This window comes from Antechinus flavipes, chromosome 3 (assembly GCF_016432865.1).
Source record: "Antechinus flavipes isolate AdamAnt ecotype Samford, QLD, Australia chromosome 3, AdamAnt_v2, whole genome shotgun sequence".
In the NCBI taxonomy this organism is placed as follows: domain Eukaryota; kingdom Metazoa; phylum Chordata; class Mammalia; order Dasyuromorphia; family Dasyuridae; genus Antechinus; species Antechinus flavipes.
In genome coordinates, this window is record NC_067400.1 from 340992292 (window position 1) to 341010618 (window position 18327).

The 18327-nt window shown below is 36.4% G+C and overlaps 1 protein-coding gene across 2 annotated transcripts in view; it reads right to left on the minus strand.

The window, feature by feature from the left end:
- Nucleotides 1-627: 627 nt before the first annotated feature.
- Nucleotides 628-18327, minus strand: part of GYPC (glycophorin C (Gerbich blood group)) — an 86935-nt gene continuing 69235 nt past the window's right edge. Inside the window, exons 2-3 of one of the 2 annotated variants that reach the window (XM_051985715.1) lie at nt 2093-2134; nt 628-1376 (exon numbers count right to left, since the gene is read on the minus strand). In XM_051985715.1, the coding sequence (XP_051841675.1) occupies nt 1180-1376; nt 2093-2134 (239 nt within the window). In that variant the 3' untranslated portion in view covers nt 628-1179. The remainder of the gene's footprint in view (nt 1377-2092; nt 2135-18327) is intronic. The other variant, XM_051985716.1, reaches the window with a different exon arrangement.

Consider the following 18327-nt stretch of genomic DNA (forward strand, 5'->3'; position numbering starts at 1 on the left):
CTCAGAGACAATCTGTGGTTCAACCTCCTTATTTTACAGATGAAGAAACTGAGACCTAGGTAGATTAAGTGACTTCAAGAAAAGGGTACAATCCAACAATGTAATGTCTCATATGTACAATCCTCCCCAAACTCTCATAACTTGTTGGGTTAACAGAATTACCTTGATTATGTTGCATGCATGTTGTATCATTATGTAATGCAAATGTCAAAAGAAGAATTGAAAAGGGTCCTTTTGGGTACTAAGTAATGGTGAAAACAGTAAAAAAGACTCAGATTAGAGGACTTTCACTTCATTTGCAATCTCATAGGCTGGGAAGTTTTAGAACTCAATTCCTGAGAAGGTCACTCCTTTTCTATCCTTGGTGAGTGCACAACCAGGATTCATATATAATTATCTTAATGGTTTGTGACCCTGTCATATAACAGTAAATTTCTTCTCTCAAGAGACCATTTAAGTCCAGATAATCCTCCTCCCCTCCCCCCTTTTACTGAGGGATCAGTTTTTCTTAAATTTTTGTTCCATGTTATTGGCAGAGTGTAATGGGCTTTGTAAATATCTATGGTGGAAAAAGACCCACCCAATATAGTTAATGTTTAAAATAAGAAACAAACAACACAAGAGAGATGAGAAAAGTCCCTGACAGGGCATTGAGCCATGTTTTTTTGTTTTTCCATATAATCACAATGTTATCTGGTTCAGAATGTTCTGTTACCATTTAAAATTTATTTCCAATAGCTCTGCTATAAATCAACGGGACATGCGCATCCTCTGCTGTTAAGGTATCCTTTTTTTGCCTTGGCACCTGTTGTTTTCCCTAAATGTCAAGGACTGACATTTGATATCATTATGCCCTGTCAGTATATTAATGATTAAATTTCCCATTCCACTCCCTCCCCTACCCCATGCTCCTGCTCTTGACATTGAATTTAACAGTGACCATCTGTATTGCAAATAAAATCAATAACCCCCAATCTGGCATTCAGTTCTCCCTGAAAAAGAAAATGGCCTCGAAATGGGGGTGTTGATAGCTTCAGCTTCCCCTCAAAATAGCCATAGCTTTGGAGCTCTCCTCTTTCCCAGATGTATTGATGCTAGGGGTATCCTCTGGAATAGAGAGCACTAAGAAAATGTCTGTGTGGTAACTTTTTTTTGGTAAGGGGAATTATTCCTTTTTTCTCAAATGAAATATTCTTTTTTGCTTTCGTCCCCAGGTTCCTGAAGGGTTGGGTCGTTTTTCAGGGCTTCTTCAGCACTTTCTGCAAACTCTGTTCCCTTGTCTTCATTTGTGTGGTAGGTGCCCTTGTGCCGGAACATATAATGCAGAATTACAAGCAGGAGGCAGATGAGGACAAAGGCCACAGCAGCAATCACAACTGCATGAAACAAAGAACCACAAATGAATGAACTACTGTATATGATATACTTGGCAAGTCTTAAAGTTCCATTTAAATGTCAGATATTATTTTATTTTTTAAGTTCTATTTTTAAAGATTCTAAATTTAATAACGACCAAACAAAAAGAATATTTCTATATACAGAGTAGAGCTTAAAAAGAAAATTGTACATGAAAATAAAGAGGGAGAAAGAGACAGGGAGACAGAAAGAGATATTTAAAGAGACACACACACAGACAGAGGCAAAGAGAGAGAAAGTGTCAAGAGAGACAGGGAGGGGGAAAATCAGTCATAGACAGAAACAGAGACAGAATTCCAAGCTTTGTGATTTCCAGGACTAGGTAGATGATGATTTTCAAATTCAGTATGAGAAACTCAAGGGGAGAAATCTTTGTTGGCCAGGTAGGGATTGGGATAAACACCAAAGATAATACTGCCCTTCCAGGTCAGAGAATCTAGGGTATAGGGTGATAGAAGTGACTTTTGTCCTTGGAATTCCAGAAGCCCTGGAACTAGTTTCAACCAGTGAATTCACAGAAAGGATAACAGGAAAAATTTCAAAAGTACAATGGATGGATGGTGCAGGGGATACCAAAACCAAAACTAGAATTTTATCCTGTCCGGCAGATGGATGGATTTGGGGAAGGGATGCTGACAGCAAAGTTGAAATTTCTAGTATCAGAGAGCTTGCTTACCTGCAATGATGGTGATGTCATTTCCTGGACTGGTTTCTCCTGCTGTGAAGAGAGAGCACAATGGCCCAAGATAGATTAGATATTCATAGTTGAATGGAAACCATCAATCCATTGGTTCTTTTCAGCTTCCTTTTACCACCATCAATCTTTCCCTAAAACTAAACATGTGGCTTCTCCTAAGATTATTAAACAATTCTTCCTTAATTGTTCTGCTCTGCCCTGCTGTGGTCTTGTCTCCATAGAGTTCTATAAAGAGGTGGGGGCAGGAAGAATAACACTAATAATGGATGAAGTATCATCTATCTTGGAAAGGATATTAGATTGAAAATTATGAGATCTGTTTTCAAGTCTCAGCACTGCCACTGATTAGCAAATTCCCCATACTCTGTGTTTCTAAAATATGACTGCAATAGGAATATACATTTTAATAACATTTCACATACGTTATCTCATTTGAGCTTCCCAACAGCCTCTGAGATAGCTACTCTAGTTATTGTTACCTTCCTTTCATAGATGAAGAAACTGAAGTTGAAGGAGTTTAAATGACTTCTTCAGGATCTTAAATGACTTCTTCAGGATCATACAGCCATTGAGTGTCAAAGGCAGGTTTTGAATGCATACTTTTTGAATCCAGTTCTAATGCTCTTTCCACTAAACTGTGTTAACTCTCATATTAACGCTGCATCTCATGCCCTGCCATCCCTAAAATTAACCCTATTTCAGTTAAGTAAGCAGATATATAAAGGATAAATGGAAATAATAGAGAGAAGGCATTAGGATTAAGAGAGTTAGAATGGGATTTCATCTGGGATTTAAAATAAAGTCAGGGAAGTCAGAGAAGGAAAGAAGGGAGAGCATTTCAGACATGATGACTTATAGGAGCTGTTTTGTTTGTGAAATAGCCAGAAAGCCAGCGTCACTGTATGAAAGAGTACATGGTAGGGATTAAGTGGTAAGAAGACTGGAAAAGTAGGATGGCAATAATTATAAAGAACTCTTAATGCCAAAATTGATCATTTGATATTTTATCCTGGAGGTGATAGGGAGCCATTGGAGTTTACTGAGTGGGAGTGTGACATCATCAATGCTTTAGAAAAATCATTCTGGTGACTCAGTGGAAGATGGATTGGAGTAGAGAGAGCCTTGAGGCAGCATACTCCCCCCAACACTCTATTTTGATAATCTAGCCATGAGTTGAAGAGGTCTCTATTAGATTGGTGGCAGTATTAGGAGAAAGAAGGGGGCATATTCAAGAGATGCAAAGGTGAAATTCAGAAGCCTAGCCAATAGATTGGATTAGAAAGAGTGAGGGATGATCCTGAATTCCTGGGTTGATATTTCCTAAGTAAAAATGAGAAAGGTTGTTTGGAGACTGGGAACTTTCCCAATATTCCTGAAATCAGGGGTAAAGGGAAGGTCATATACACTTATATAGCATTTACTATGTGCCAGGCACTTTGTAAAATGCTTTACAAATATTATATCATTTGATCCTCACAACATCCCTGGGAAATAAGTGTTGTTTTTTTCTTTACTTTGAAGCTGAGAAAATGGAAGCAGACCAAGATTAAGGGATTAGTCCAAATTTACACATCTAGTAAATGTTTGAGCCTGCATTTAAACTGAGATCTTCCTGACTCTGCATCCATCTCTGTAATCACTGAGACACCTAGTTGCCAAAATCTTATCAAAAAGGTTGTTCCCTAGTTTGTTTGGTCTTAAAAGTCTTGCAAGAAAGGAGTGATTTTTCACAAAATCTATGAAGATTATTGAAGACCCTTTCTTTGGACAATTCCTCTCTTGCTTCCTTTGAATGAAACAATGACTTGTTTCTCCTCAAGGAGTAATGTTTAAAATTTTTCTTTCCTTCTTGGGAGAATGGATATTAAAGTCTATCCCAGGAAGTTTTCCTTGCCTCTTCTGTACTACCTTAGAATCCTTTGTATTTTATCAGACCTATGGAGTTTACTTAAGTCACTGTGAGCTCTTGGAATTCTCCTTCCTAACAAGAGCCCTGTGGTCCTAAGAACTAATGAAATTGTGTGTGCTTGTCCTCAGTTATTAAGCAGACTTACAACCTCTCCTCTGGGAAATTGGAAAGAATAATGATTTATTAGACAGAGGAAGAAGCATCAGTGTTAACATGCAATTCCCATGTTCCCATTACAAGGACTACACATATTAAAACAGGGAAGACTGCTTTATAATAGACATTTCTGTTCAAATAATCACTTTAATTATAGTGATAGAGGTCATTCTCTCCTAGGGTAATTGCCAGATGCTTCTTTTTGTTAAAAAGCAAGTTGCCAGCATTGGGACCATGGGTATTTAGTAGCAGGGAAATATACAAAGAGGGCAGGAAGTCAGAACAAGAAGGACTGGACAATTCACTGGGAGAAGGTGGTAGGGGGGTGCCTATGTTCAGTTTAGGGGCGGCTGTTTAGGCCAGCAAAAAGGCTTATATAAAAGGTTAAGATCAAAGAATGGAATAACCATCTATTGGGATACCAAGATCTAACCAGCTGAGGTATCTTGAGCTCTGACATTGCTTGATGCTCTAGGGGTAATAGCCGTTCTTAGATCCATCCCCTAGAATCGCAGGGGTCCTCAAACTACGGCCGGTGGGTCAGATGCAGCAGTAGAGGACGTTTATCCCCCTCACCCAGGGCTATGAAGTTTCTTTATTTAAAGGTCCACAAAACAAAATTTTTGTTTTTCTATAGTCCGGCCCTCCAACAGTCTGAGGGACAGTGAACTGGCCCCCTATTTAAAAAGTTTGAGGACCTCTAGGGTCTAGAGACTCTCTCAGCACTAGTTCCACTCAGCTTTGGAATGTCTCTGGGACAGAGCTGCCCTGGACAGGATGGTGAGCCAGTCTTCACATCAGACTTCTCTATATAACTGGCCCCACACCAGATCATGCTTCTTATCATCTAGATTCACAAGGAGACCAGATCCTAATCATCATAGGCATCTTGCCATCTGCTACATGGGTGTAGCTCCAGATGCTTTCCTCCTCCTGCCCAGACACAGATGTGTATATAGGGTGTGCCTAGGAATACCCCAAGATTTCAAAAAATTGGTGTTTGGTTTCTCATTTTTAAGTTTGTATTTTAAAATATAATTTTTAATTTAAAAAAGTGAATGTAATTGACTTTTAGTCTCTAGTACTTTTTTATTTTTGATGAATAAAATACATGTCTTTTAAGACTAAGAATTCAATAAATTTTTACCTAAAAAAATTTCTTAGGTGTACACCCTAAAGAAACAATGAATGCACGTGTGCTCAGGAATTAGGCTTAGACATGGAATTCAAATCACATCAGTACAGGCTTTTAGAAAAAGTAATAATGATCACACTAGCCTTGCTAATGTTAGCCTTCTAATGTTCTAGAAAAGGACAATATTTAATGTGTTATGACTCCATTTATAAGCCCTAAAGTGCTTAGATTAAAATCCCCTTCCTTGACTACTACTCTCTATTCATTTATCATATCCTCACAGTAGAATACAATCTCCTTGAGGGCAGGGACTTTCTGTTTTGTATCTCTATTCTAGATAGTTTGGGGTATATAATAGGTGCTTAATTAATACTTTTGATTGATAGAAATTTGGAAGACAGGCATAATACAAAGCATTCTTGGATATTGGAGGCCATGGTAAGAGGGGGTATCTCAGAGACAAGGAAAACCAACAAACCCCAAGAAGCCTTTGCACCAAAGAGAAAGGAAAAGGAAATCATAAAAAGGCTGAAGTATATGAGAACCCCAGTTACATGCAGTTTTTTAGTGTTAAGCAGTGGAAAGGACAGCACCCAGATTTGATACAAAGTTTAGCATCACCATGAACATAACAAGCCTTTTGATGTCCAGTACTTCTCTCACTTACATAAATAATAGGGGTATAAATTTAGAACTGGACCTTATAGGTCATCCAGTCCAATTATAATAATTTTACAGAGGAGGAAACTGAGGCTTTGAGAGTTTGTAACATGCTCTCGGTTACACAGTGGTAGAAGTTGGATCCAAATTCAGCACTTTTGATTCCAAATCCAGATATTTTCTTGAGTAATACACTCCCTCTTTTATTTCTCTTATTCCTTTCCTATCACTCATTGGATCCTGAGGCTGTTCCTTTTAAACCTTCAGGGTATGGCTACTGATGATCAGATTGAGTTATACTATTCTTCCATTGTATTTTCACTCCTTCAAAGTCTTGGAGATACAAGAAGAAATGGTTAGGGACTAAAGAAGTCATAGAGTCTGAAAGGACATCACATTTTTGTTAGGTTTATAAGTTATTTTGGTATAATGAAAGAAAATTTTCCTGAAGGTCAAGACACCTGGGTTCTAGTGTAGACCTTGCTACTGACTAGGTAATGTGACTTTGGGGAAGTCACATGACTTCCCTCTAGTATTCAATTTCCTAATTTATAAAATGAATTAGTTGAATTAGGAAATCTCTAAGGCGCCTTCTTGCTTAAACATACTATGATAAAATGAAAAAATTGGGGTTAAGCAATAGCAGCAAGTTGATTTAATTCTGTAGTAAGCTTCTATACCAAGCCCAGTGTAGACTTTTTGTGAGCAACTGCTCACAACAACTGCTTCACACAAATTCTATATTGGGCAAAAAGTTGAAGGGTGTTTAGAGGAAGGGATCCAGGATGATGAAGGACCTTGAATTCATGTTGTGTTAGGATCAGTTGAAGGAACTGAGAATTTTTTGTCTGAAAGACACAGAAGACACATTAGCTGTCTTCAAGTATTCCAAAGGCTGTCATGTGAAACAGAGGTTTTCTTTGTTCTTTTTGGCCCCAGGAGTCATAATTAAATGTTGCAAAGAGGAAAATTTAAGCTTGATATCAGGAGAGACTTGCTAGCAATAAGATCTTTAGAGAGCTAAATGCTAAGAGATATAAGGTGCTAAGCCTGGAGTTAGTATTACGTTCAAATCCAGTCTGACACATTATTTCTGTGACCCCTGGAGTATATGATAGCCTCTTTGCCTCAGTTTCCTTATCTATAAAATGGGGATAATAAAAGCACTTATCTCTTAGGTTTTATGAAGATTAAATATTTGTAAAAATCTTGGCAAACCTTAAAGATAACACACATGCACACATATATCATTATTGTTGTAATTGTTATTATAATCTGTCCAAAAGTGAAATGTACTGCCTCAAAAAGTAGTGGGTTCTATCATTCCATTTTGGATTTCTTCAGGCAGGGCTTGGATGGCCACTTCTAATTCCTAGTACAAAGGGAATTTCTTTTACATATGGCTTGAAGTAGAAGTTGGCTACAACTCTCAATTTTGGTGATTCTGTGAATTAGAATAGCTCAGGCACTGGAACCTTGCTTATAATACTTATCATGTAAACATTTTTCTGAATATGGAGCTGAGATGGCAGATATGGTCATGGTCTTCCTTCCTTCTTTTCATTTTGCTAACAGTCATTTTACTGCTTGGCTCTTACTCAATAACTAGAGCTTTCCAGATCCTTCAGATCTTACAAATGCCTGTTTCCTTCTGGTCTTGGAACCTTGTTTTAGAAGTCTGTTCTCTCTATGTCTGCACTTAACCACATGGAGCCCAGGAATCTGAGTTCAGTCCAGAGATAACTGATTCTTCTTTGAATTGTGTGGATTTTTTGAGTGCATATTCAAAAAAAAATTGAACATTTACCAATAGGCAAGAAGACAAATTCTATAGTAGATAAAAATCTGGTCCTGCTGTCATGAAGACTGGATACAAGTTCTATCTTTAGTATGAGGTTGGGTGAACTGGACAAAGTTATTTAAACTTTCAGTGCCCTGAGAAACTTTCTAAGAACACAAGTTTAAGAGGAAGTAACAATAGTTATTTATAGAGAGTTTGTTCACCAAGGAATTCCCTACTCCAGTTAAATCATACCTCTAATTCTTCTCTCTATTCTTATTCTTATATAAGTAAATTTTAGTGTTTGAATTTTAATGACCACTCAGATCATGGAAGTAACTAATTTTCCAGCAGAATGAAATAATTAATAGGTCAATCATGATGTATTTATTGTTTAATTCCTGTGCTAAATACATGGTAGATCATCCTCAAACAAGGGATTGGTACAGCCAATTAAAATAATTCAATGAATTTGTGCTGTATTTCTGATTATTAGTTATCTTTTTTTTTGTGATGCACATTACCCTCCAATGATGTTTTCTTTTTCATGATATGAAGGTAGTTCTGGATTTTCAACGACTTTGCAAGCTGGGAATTCACTCTGGCCTCTCCTACCAAGCTGGAAAACTTTTTATACAGGCCCAGCAATGGACCAATCCATCTAATTTTGGAGAACTTACTACTAGAAGGATTCTCTTTGGGAACTGATTTTCACCCTACAGCATTCAAAAGACTATTTACAAAGTAAGGAATGGATTTTGATCTGTGTCAGCAGGAAGAACCATCATGGGAAATCCTGGATCCTTGAAGAAAGAAATATGTGCTTTTCATATATGAAGATGTGAAGATGACTCTTGGGAATCTCCTGGCTTACAGAACAATGTTTTTTATCACTAGATCACATTTTCCCCTAAAATTAAACCATCCTATCCAAAGGACATCAGGTTTTTTAAAAATAACATTTTTATTTATATATCAATTCATTTGTTTTCTTTCTTTGCCTCTTCTTTCTTTTATTTATAATTGAACATTTTGGCAATTGAAGCAACATGTGTTATATTTAGTCTGTGATGGTCCTTTAAGGGGATGGAAGGTTGCTTGGTTTCTTTATCATTTAAGGTCTAAAAGGCCTAACCTAGTGGAGCCAGTGCTGGAAGTTTCACCAAAATTCCTTGCTGCCCTGTGAAGGAATGACTTGATGATTTGATTTGGTTGCCATGGTGACAGTAGAGAAGGAAGCAAGTAGTATTTTATCTAGTCACTGTCTTTTTTTTAACTTTAGAAATTATATCTAAAATATCTAGTTATTTTTTTAAACGGCGTTTATGTTCCATAACTTCTAACCCCAAGCCTGAATCATTTAATTGACCTAGGTTTAGGTCTGGCCCAGAGCAATTAACTTCCAGTGCCTCCTTTTTATTAATCTTGCTGACAGCCTTTGTGAGTCATTGCCTGGTCTTCATATCTACAAATGCTTATTAGCTGTTTTAAGTGATTACACAGCTTTCTATTTCACTAATTTCTTTAGAAATTGGATTCTTCCACCTCATACAGGGTTTCCTAAAAGTCTAAATACAGCATTAAACTTATATTTGCACTGACTTTTGGAAAACGGTTAATAAATTCAATTCAATAAACATTTATGAAATAACTACTATGTCCGAGGCTCTTTGCTATGTAGTAGTTTTACTAGTTAGTCGAACAATTGACATTTATTGAGCACAGTATATTGAAGGAGTTTGATCATCTGGGCATTTTGTTAAGCAATCCACAACTACTCAGCCTGGAATTTGATGCCTTGGGAGATAACAGAAATATAAGATACAACCTTTTCTCTCACTGAACATAAAAGTCTAACTGGGAAACAGAACACTGACACATAGCTCTGTATTTGGAATAAAAAGAACAGTTTGAAACCTGTGCTTAGTACGGGTGAATCTGGGTAAGTTACTGAACCTTAATGAGACTCAATTTCCTTATCTATAAAATAAAGCAGTTGAACTAAATGACCTTTAATGTTTTGAGTAATAATTTTATGATCCAGTGAATAACACATGCCACAATTAGAGAATAATACAAAATAGGATATTGTGTGGTGAAGACACAGTGAGGGTGTTAAGAGATCTGAAAGGGGGAAAATTACTGAGAATGCTTCATAGAGTGGGAGGGATTTGAGCTCAAATCTAACCTAAGCTATATATATATTTTTTCTTTTCTTTTAAGGAACCCAGAAATATTTAGTTTGTGAATATTTATTCATTAATTAGCAACATACTGAGAAAGAGAAAACGGGAGGCAAAAGGAGAAAAGGGTGTGTGTGTGTGTATGTGTGAGATGAAAGAAAGACAGACACACAGAAAGACAGAGAGACAGAGAGACAGAGATAGAATTAGACAGACAGACAGAGACAGACAGACAGAAAAAGAAAGAGACAGGGAAACAAAGAGAGACAGAGACAAACAGAAAAGATATGGAGAGAGAGAAAGAGAGAGACAGAGACACAAAGAGGAAGGGAATCATGATTTTTATTTTACACTGTATATTAGAACTTATGAACCAAAATGACTTAGGACTAGCTTTTCTTCTGTGGCATTTGTCATTTGGGCTTTTGGACTAATGAGTATTGGTTATATCTAATGAGCACAGCTAATATCCACACCACATTGATCTTTAGTTAAGTGGGACAAACAATGGGAGCCAGAGGCCCTTCATTTAATGTTATTTTTAAAAAAATATTCCATCTATACTGAAATATATCATGATACTAATGATGTCATAGATTTGAATTGTGACCTTGTTATTGATTGGCCTGGTAGCATTAATCAATCAATTAAAAGTATTTTATTGAATGAAATCAAGCCAATGCATGCCAGGCCCTTTGCTAAGTGCTAGAGATACAACAAAAGGCAAAAAATAATCCTTGTTCTCAAGGAGTTCACAGTCTTATTATTAAACACCTGTCAAATTCTAGACATACAATATAATGAATACAGCAATCCCTATTTTTATTGAATTTATATTCCAATGAGGGGATGAATAATAGAGATCTCTCACTTATCTATCATCTCTTTCTTTCCCTCTCTCTTTCTCTCTCCTTAAATACACTTGTGTGTGTGTATACATATATACATAGGCTAAATATATGGTATCTCTTTGGGATGTATCATGTTGTGTGATGAAAAAGCCTTCCTTCTATTCTTAATATTTCTTATTGGTATCTAGGAATAATTTGATTGATGCTGAACCAGAATTTTGTGATTGTACTAGGAAAATAATCTTTTACTTATCAGGCTTTTTTTCATTAAGGACCGCTTGATGAGCTCATGATCAACAGGAAGAATCCAAGGATATCTGTGTTTGCTCTGAAATGGGGAGAGGGAGAGAGGAAGGGACTGTCCTTCACACATACCAAAAGGAACACAATTCATTGAGAGAATAAATATGCTCTAGAAGTATGTTGGGAGCCAAACAGTATCTACTTGTTGAAGATAAGGACTCTTTGAAGAGAACTCTCATTCCTTACTCCTCAAAGAAGTTGGAATTTTAAAAATAGAATCTTATCTGATCCTTTACCAAACTCTTCTTTTATTTCTAACATCTAATGAATTTTTCAAATACTTTAATGATTATTGAAAAAAAAATTCTAACATCCTGTTCCACTGCCTTCCATCCTTCACTCCATTCATTCTGAAACGTATTTGAGCTTAGTTTTGGCTATAAGATCTATGCAGAAATAGAGTAGTTATCTCTCAATTAAAGTTCCTTTTTTCATGGACAATCCCTGGGACTTGAACATTCTGGAAGGATTTGGAAGGTAAGAAAGAATGTAATTTAAACTCTCCAAAACTGGGTAGGGGGATCCAGACTTGCTAAAATTTGAGAGGGACAAGTAACATTTCTAGCCCCCACCCCAATTTAACAAACTTTTATTAGCAACACCCACTTATGATCAAGGTACTAAAAATTCTAAAATTCCCCTTCAGTTGGATTGTGGACATACTGCAAGAGAGAATTAATATGAAGGCTAAGAGAATCTGAAAGGAGTTAGGAATTGGAAACTCTTAGAATGTTTAAGAGACTCCCTCAAAGTCACACATGTTATGAACAACAGAAGTTAGATTTGAATTGAGGTCCTTTAACTCGAAAATCACTGTCTATTACTCCATAGCTAATTCTTGGACAAGTGTGGGGTAGATCAAAACGACCCCTAATAGACCAGAGGCTCCTTTCTCCCTTGGTATCACTTTGCTTATCAAACTAGGTAAAGTTTGATAACCCTTCCAGGTGGCTGGACTATTTGTACCACTCAGGTAAAATGATATTCTTCCAAAGGAATAGAGAACCATCAGGCCAAAAAAGATTGGGCTTTTAGTTTGAGTTATTTGCAAATAATTTACATTAATATCTCAGGGAAATTACTTCAACTCTCTGTGTCTTCCTTAGCTTTCTTCCTCCCTTCTTTCCTTCCATCCTTCTTTCCCTCCTTCTATTTTCATTCCTTCCTTGCTCCCTTCCTTTTCTTTCTCCTTCCTTCCTTCCTTTCTTTCTTCCTTCCTTTTTTGTTTCTTAGGACACTCTATCTCTCCTAAGTTGGAAATACAGTAACTACATAGAAAACTAACTTTCCTGTTGATTATCATGGATGCTTTGATTTGCTCTATTTTGCACTTGGACAGATTCATCCCTGTTTAGGAGACTTATTCTTATGAACTCACCATATTGGTACCAGGTTAGTGTGGACACAAGACTGACTTTAATTCTGTTGTTGTTCAGACCTCCTGATCTTAAGTGATTAACCAACCTTAGTTTGCTCAATAGCATCATATCTGTCATCATACCAAATGGGCCTTAATGAAAGACTTTGTCTAGAGGGGCTTTAAAGTTCCTCATGGTTTTGACATTCAAATCCTGTGTTTGATACCTTTCAGCCATCTAAAGGGAGGAACAAGACATTATCCCACTGCCTTTTTTGTAGCATTTGTGTGACAGGTCCTAGGCCTCAAAGTAAAAACTGCCATTCTCCATCCAGTATATTGTTTTGTCTGGCCCCAATGTAAAAATGCACCACTGGGGACAGATAGGACTCAACTGCATCAAAAATAAGGTAGTTTTGCCTTCAAGCTTGCCAAAGGTAGTTTTCAGAAAAAAGGCAATTTTGTACCACAGAAGAAATTGTTATATACTAAGATATATGTATGACTTCCAAAAAGGTAAAATTCCTGGATGGATTATTAATATTAGCAATGAGTTAATAGAGAGTTGTTAATAGAGAATTCTGGTGGAATTCAGAGCATAGAGAGCTGTCCTCAGAGTCAGAAGGACTTGAGTTAAATTTTTACCCTTTGATATATACTAGTTACATGACCTGGGTTATTTAACCTTTCAGTTGTTCCTCCAGTCCCTCACTATATCAGTCCACTTTCACAAATACCTCTTCCACCATTAACTCTCTAAGCTTATAAGTTGCAGACCAGTTGGGGGTCTGCATTGGTATAAAGATTTTCCTCACAGAGAGTTCTGGATGATGCTTTTGTACACATTTATTGGGAAGCAACTATCTCTGTATTTAGTTAGTACAGGAGCCTGAAAGAATTATTAGACACAATCCCTGACCACTGGCAATTAATAGTATTGCTGGGAAATCAAGACTAACCCAAAGAAAAAGGTAAATAATAATGCAAGACAGAAGATGCTAAGCAGACTGGAATTCCCATGGCCTCCATTCCACTATCCCAAACATGGGAGAGTGAGTACTATAGGAGTTTAAAAGAGAAAGAGAGAGAGAGAGAGAAGAGAGAGAGAGAGAGAGAGAGAGAGAGAGAGAGAGAAAAGAGAGAGAGAGAGAGAAAACAGAGAGAGAGAAAGAGAGAGAGAGAGAGAGAGAGACAGACAGAGTCAGAGACAGAGAAAGACAGGGGGAGACAGTGAGAGACAGAGAGAGAGACAGAGCGACAGATAGAAAGAGACAGAAGCAGAGACATACAGAGAGAGACAGAGAGAGAAACACACAGAAAGAGATAGAGAGATAGAGAGACAGAAAGACAGAGACAGACATACAGAGACTGAGAGAGAGAAAAAGAGAGAAACAGAGATAGAGATAGATAGAGATAGAGAAAGAGAGAGACAGAGACAGAGACATAGAGAGAGAGAGAGAGACAGAGAGAAACAGAGAGAGACTGAGACTCAGAAAAACTGAGGGTGCCAGCTGTGGGCCAGGGAAGCTTCATGGAAAAAGTGGAACTCCAGGGTGACAAACAAATCTTTGAATTCATTAAAAAGCCTGGAAGAATAAAATACAGTAGAATCTGAGCACTGAACTTGGAATTATGGGAATTGAGTTAAATTTTTGTTCTACTACTTGCGACCTGTGCAACCTTAGCTAAATCATTTAACTTCTTTTGACCCCAATTGCCTTATTTGCAAAATGAGGAAGTTGAACATCTTAGATAATAGACTCTGAGTTCCCTTCCAATACGAGTTCAGTGATTCTATGATTTAATCTGAAGTTTTTTGTTTTTTTTTTCCCTTTCTCTCTGTACTTGAGCCTAGGACTTAAAATTCTTCCATGGGCAATTGAGACCAGTTAGCAAATGGATTCTATTAACTGAACTGTTTTGGTTAAAACAAGGTCAAATTCACTTTCTTTCTTTTTTTCTTTTCTTTTCTTTTTTCTTTTCCACATTCCTTTAGACATTCCCTGAATTAATGAAGCACACATGCATGGGAAGTTGAGAAGTTATGAGAGTTAATATCATGTAATGTAATTCATTTATCTATCAACCCATTGGTTACCCATCTACTCATTCACCCATTCATCCATACATCCATCATTTGATGGGAACTTAATTATACAGCCCTGAATTAAGTTCTGTCTGGGCTAAAAGGAAGAGGATAGACGTATTTTACTCTGTTAAGGAAACAAGATATATACCTTAACTTAATCAAATAGGCAAAGAAGTATTTATTAAATGCAAACTATTGTGTGCCAAACACTGTATTAGGTTCTGGGATTTACAATGATAAATATGAAACTATCCTTGCCTTCAAAGACTTTACATTCTATAAGGTGAGATATACAGATATATACAGAGAACATGTATACAAAACATAAATGAATTAGCTACATGGTAATTTGGGAGAGGAATGTACTAGCAGCTGAGGACAAGGACAATTGAAATAGCAGGAAAAGTTTTACACAGAAGAAAGTTCTTCTGAATTTTTGAAAGAAATCAGGGATTTCAAGAGATAGAGGTAAAAAGAGGAAGCATCCCAGGCCTGAGGCACAGCCTACACAAAGACATGGACATAGGAGATGGTGTGCTGTATTAAAGAAACAAGATAAATAAACATGATGAGGCAGTAGGGGTTGAGTTTCAAACAAAGGGCACAAACTGGATGTTTCATAGGAGAGAGAGAGGAAAGAGAAATCCTTCTTGGGTATTCAGACAGTATAAAACTTGATTGGGCTTCCCTCTAGTTACTATCTGAAGAGCCATTTCCAATTCAAAAGAGAACTGTTTGAGATAAGAAGAAAGTCTATCGTTCTGCAGTATCTGTCTTGTCTTGATTTCCTTTTCATTTATGTTTTGCCTCATGTCAACACTCCATTTGAGAAAAAAAAGTATTATTCCATTAACTTATACTTGCTGATTAAATAGTTTAAAGTATGACTGGAACAGGGTAAGAAGAGCCTAACTGAATTCAAAAAACATATTTCTCATGAAAACATCAGAAAGTCAGAAACTAGTTTGTTTTGGTGAATATTTGTTTTGGTGAATTTCATAATTTCTCCAAATTGAGAACACTCTTTTCTGAGTGTTATGGTAGCATGATTATTAACACTATTTTAGAGATGAAATTGGATTTGCTTTATTCTCTCTTCCAACACTGTTACCACTTTGGTGCAGGCCTTCATCACCTCACACCTGAAATGCTACAAATAGCCTAATGGTAGGTCTGTTCACCTCAAGTTTCCTAAAAGTAACTTATTGTTGAACTGAAACTTTTATCAGTTTCTATTTTATGGGTAAATTCATTCCATTCACATTCTAATTTACACCCCTTCCTATTTTTGTTCACTGTCCTCATCATATTACTATCATTTTTCACATCTCTCCTTTACTTCTACCTTGCCCTCCTATTCCATAACCTACTTATACTTCCAAGACTCTGTCCCTTATCCTTTCTTCCTACCTATCCCCTTGCTTTCTTACTTCTTTCTGAATTAAGATTTTCATCTGCACATAGACATGTGTGTATGCATGTATATATATTGTTCTTTTTTAACCTATTCCCAAAAAGAGTAAAATTTTAGAACCACTTACCCCCAATTACTCCTTTTGTATCAATTTTTCTTTTTATGTCTCATTTATATGATCTAACTACTTGCTATATAGTTTTATTTTTTTAGATTCACTTCATCATGCTCAGCTCAAGACTTTTTTTTTCAAACTATCCAAATAATAATGACAGTCACAAGAATACTGTTAATATTTTCAAATATAAGAAGTAAATAATTTAACCTTATTGAGTCCTTTATAACTGGCCTTTAAGCTTTGGCTTATGGGATAGCTAGGTAGGGTAGTGGATAGAGTACCAGCCCTGAAGTCAGGAGCCCCTGAGTTCAAATCTGGCCTCAGACACTTAATACTTCCTGGCTGTGTGTCCCTGGGTAAGTCACTTAACCCCAATTGCCTCAGGAGAAACAAACAAAGATTTCCCTTATATTTCAACATAGAAACTGCTAGGTTTTATGTAGTCATTATTGTAGCTCCAGGATATTCAAATTGTATATTTTTTCTTATTACTTCCAATATTTTCTCTTTAATCTAAGAGCATTGAAACTTGATTATGATATTCCTGTAAGTTTTCATTTAGATTTTTTTTTTTTTAGGCAGTAATCAGTGGATATTTTTTTATTTCTGCTTTTTTGTTCTGTAATTTCAGGGCAATTTTCCTTGATAATTTCTTGTAATAATGTTTCAAGATTCCTTATCATAAGTTTCATATAGTCTGTTTTCTATTTTTTCATTTTCATTTATTTAGTATTTTATCTTTTTGCAGTTTTTTAAAAAAACTTTGGATTCCAGATTCTTTTCTCTCCCAACTCCACACTATCCTTCATTCAAGTACTATAGTGATTTTCCTGATGCACAGGTCTGACCATGTCATTCTCTCTTACTCTATAAATTCCGGTGATTCCCTATCACCTTGAATATCAAATACAAAATTCTGTTATTAAGGGCTCAAAGCCCTTCATAATCCAGCCCCCCTTATATCTTTCTAGTCATTTTATACTTTGCTCCTTGATATGTACTAGTTGATCCAGAGACACTGGATCCAGAGATACTTGTTCCACAAATAGAACACTCTATCTATCATCTCCAGGCATTTCCTCTGACTGTCCTCCAAGCCTGGAATGCTCTTCATCCTTATCTCTACATACTGACTTCCATAGTTTCCTTATAGTTACCATTAAAATCCTGACTTCTACAGGAAGTCTATTCCAACTCCTCTTAATTGCAGTGCCTTCCCTATGTTAATTATTTCCTATTCATCTTATGTATAACTTGCTTTGTATATGCTTGTTTGCATGCTGTCTGTCCCCCATTACATAGTAAATTCCTTTAACCCTAACTAAAATACCATTTTCTATAGGTAGCCTTTTCTTGTTGTTCAGTCTTGTCTGACTCTTCCTGAGCCCCTGTGAACAAGCCAGGCTCTTTCATCCTGCACCATCCCTCAAAGTTCATTCATGTCTATGTTCACTGTTTCCATGATACTTTCTATCCATCTCATACTCTGCCATACCCTTTTCTTTTTGCCTTCAGTCTTTTCCATCATCAGGATATTTTCCAGTGAGTCCCATCTTACCATTAAGTGGTCAAAATATTTAAGTTTTAGCTCCAGTATTTGAACTTTCAGCGAATAGTTTGAATTAATTTCTTTAAGTATTTATTGTTTTGACCTCCTTGCTATCTAAGAACTCTCAAACTTCTTCCAAATTTCATAATTTGAAAGCGTTGATTCTGTACTCAAGCTTTTTAAAAATAATCCAACTATGATAGTCATACTTTGATACTGGAAAAAAAACCAAACATAGTTTTGACTGTATGAACCTTTGTTGGAAAGGATGTGTCTTTGCTTTTTAGTGCTGTTCAGATTTGCCATAATTTTCCTTCCAAGGAGGAAGCATCTTTTAATTTCATGGCTGTGGTTGCTGTCTGTAGTGATCTTTGAGTCCAAGAATATGAAATCTGAAACTGTTTCCATTTCCTCTTCCTCTGTTTGCCAGGAAGTGATGGGACCAGTTGCCAAGATTTTAAGAGTGTTTTTTTTTTTATATTAAATTTCAAATCAGTTTTTACATTCTCCTCTTTTACCCTCATAGAAGCCTATTAATTCCCTTTCACCTTCTGCTATCAAAGTGGTATCATCTGCACATCTGAGATTGTTAACATTTCCAGTAAACTTAATTCTAGCTTTTGATTTATCTAGTTTGGCATTTTTCATAATATTCTCTACATGATATATTCTTCCTCACCTCTCAAATCCAGCGCGTTCCTTCTTTTAAT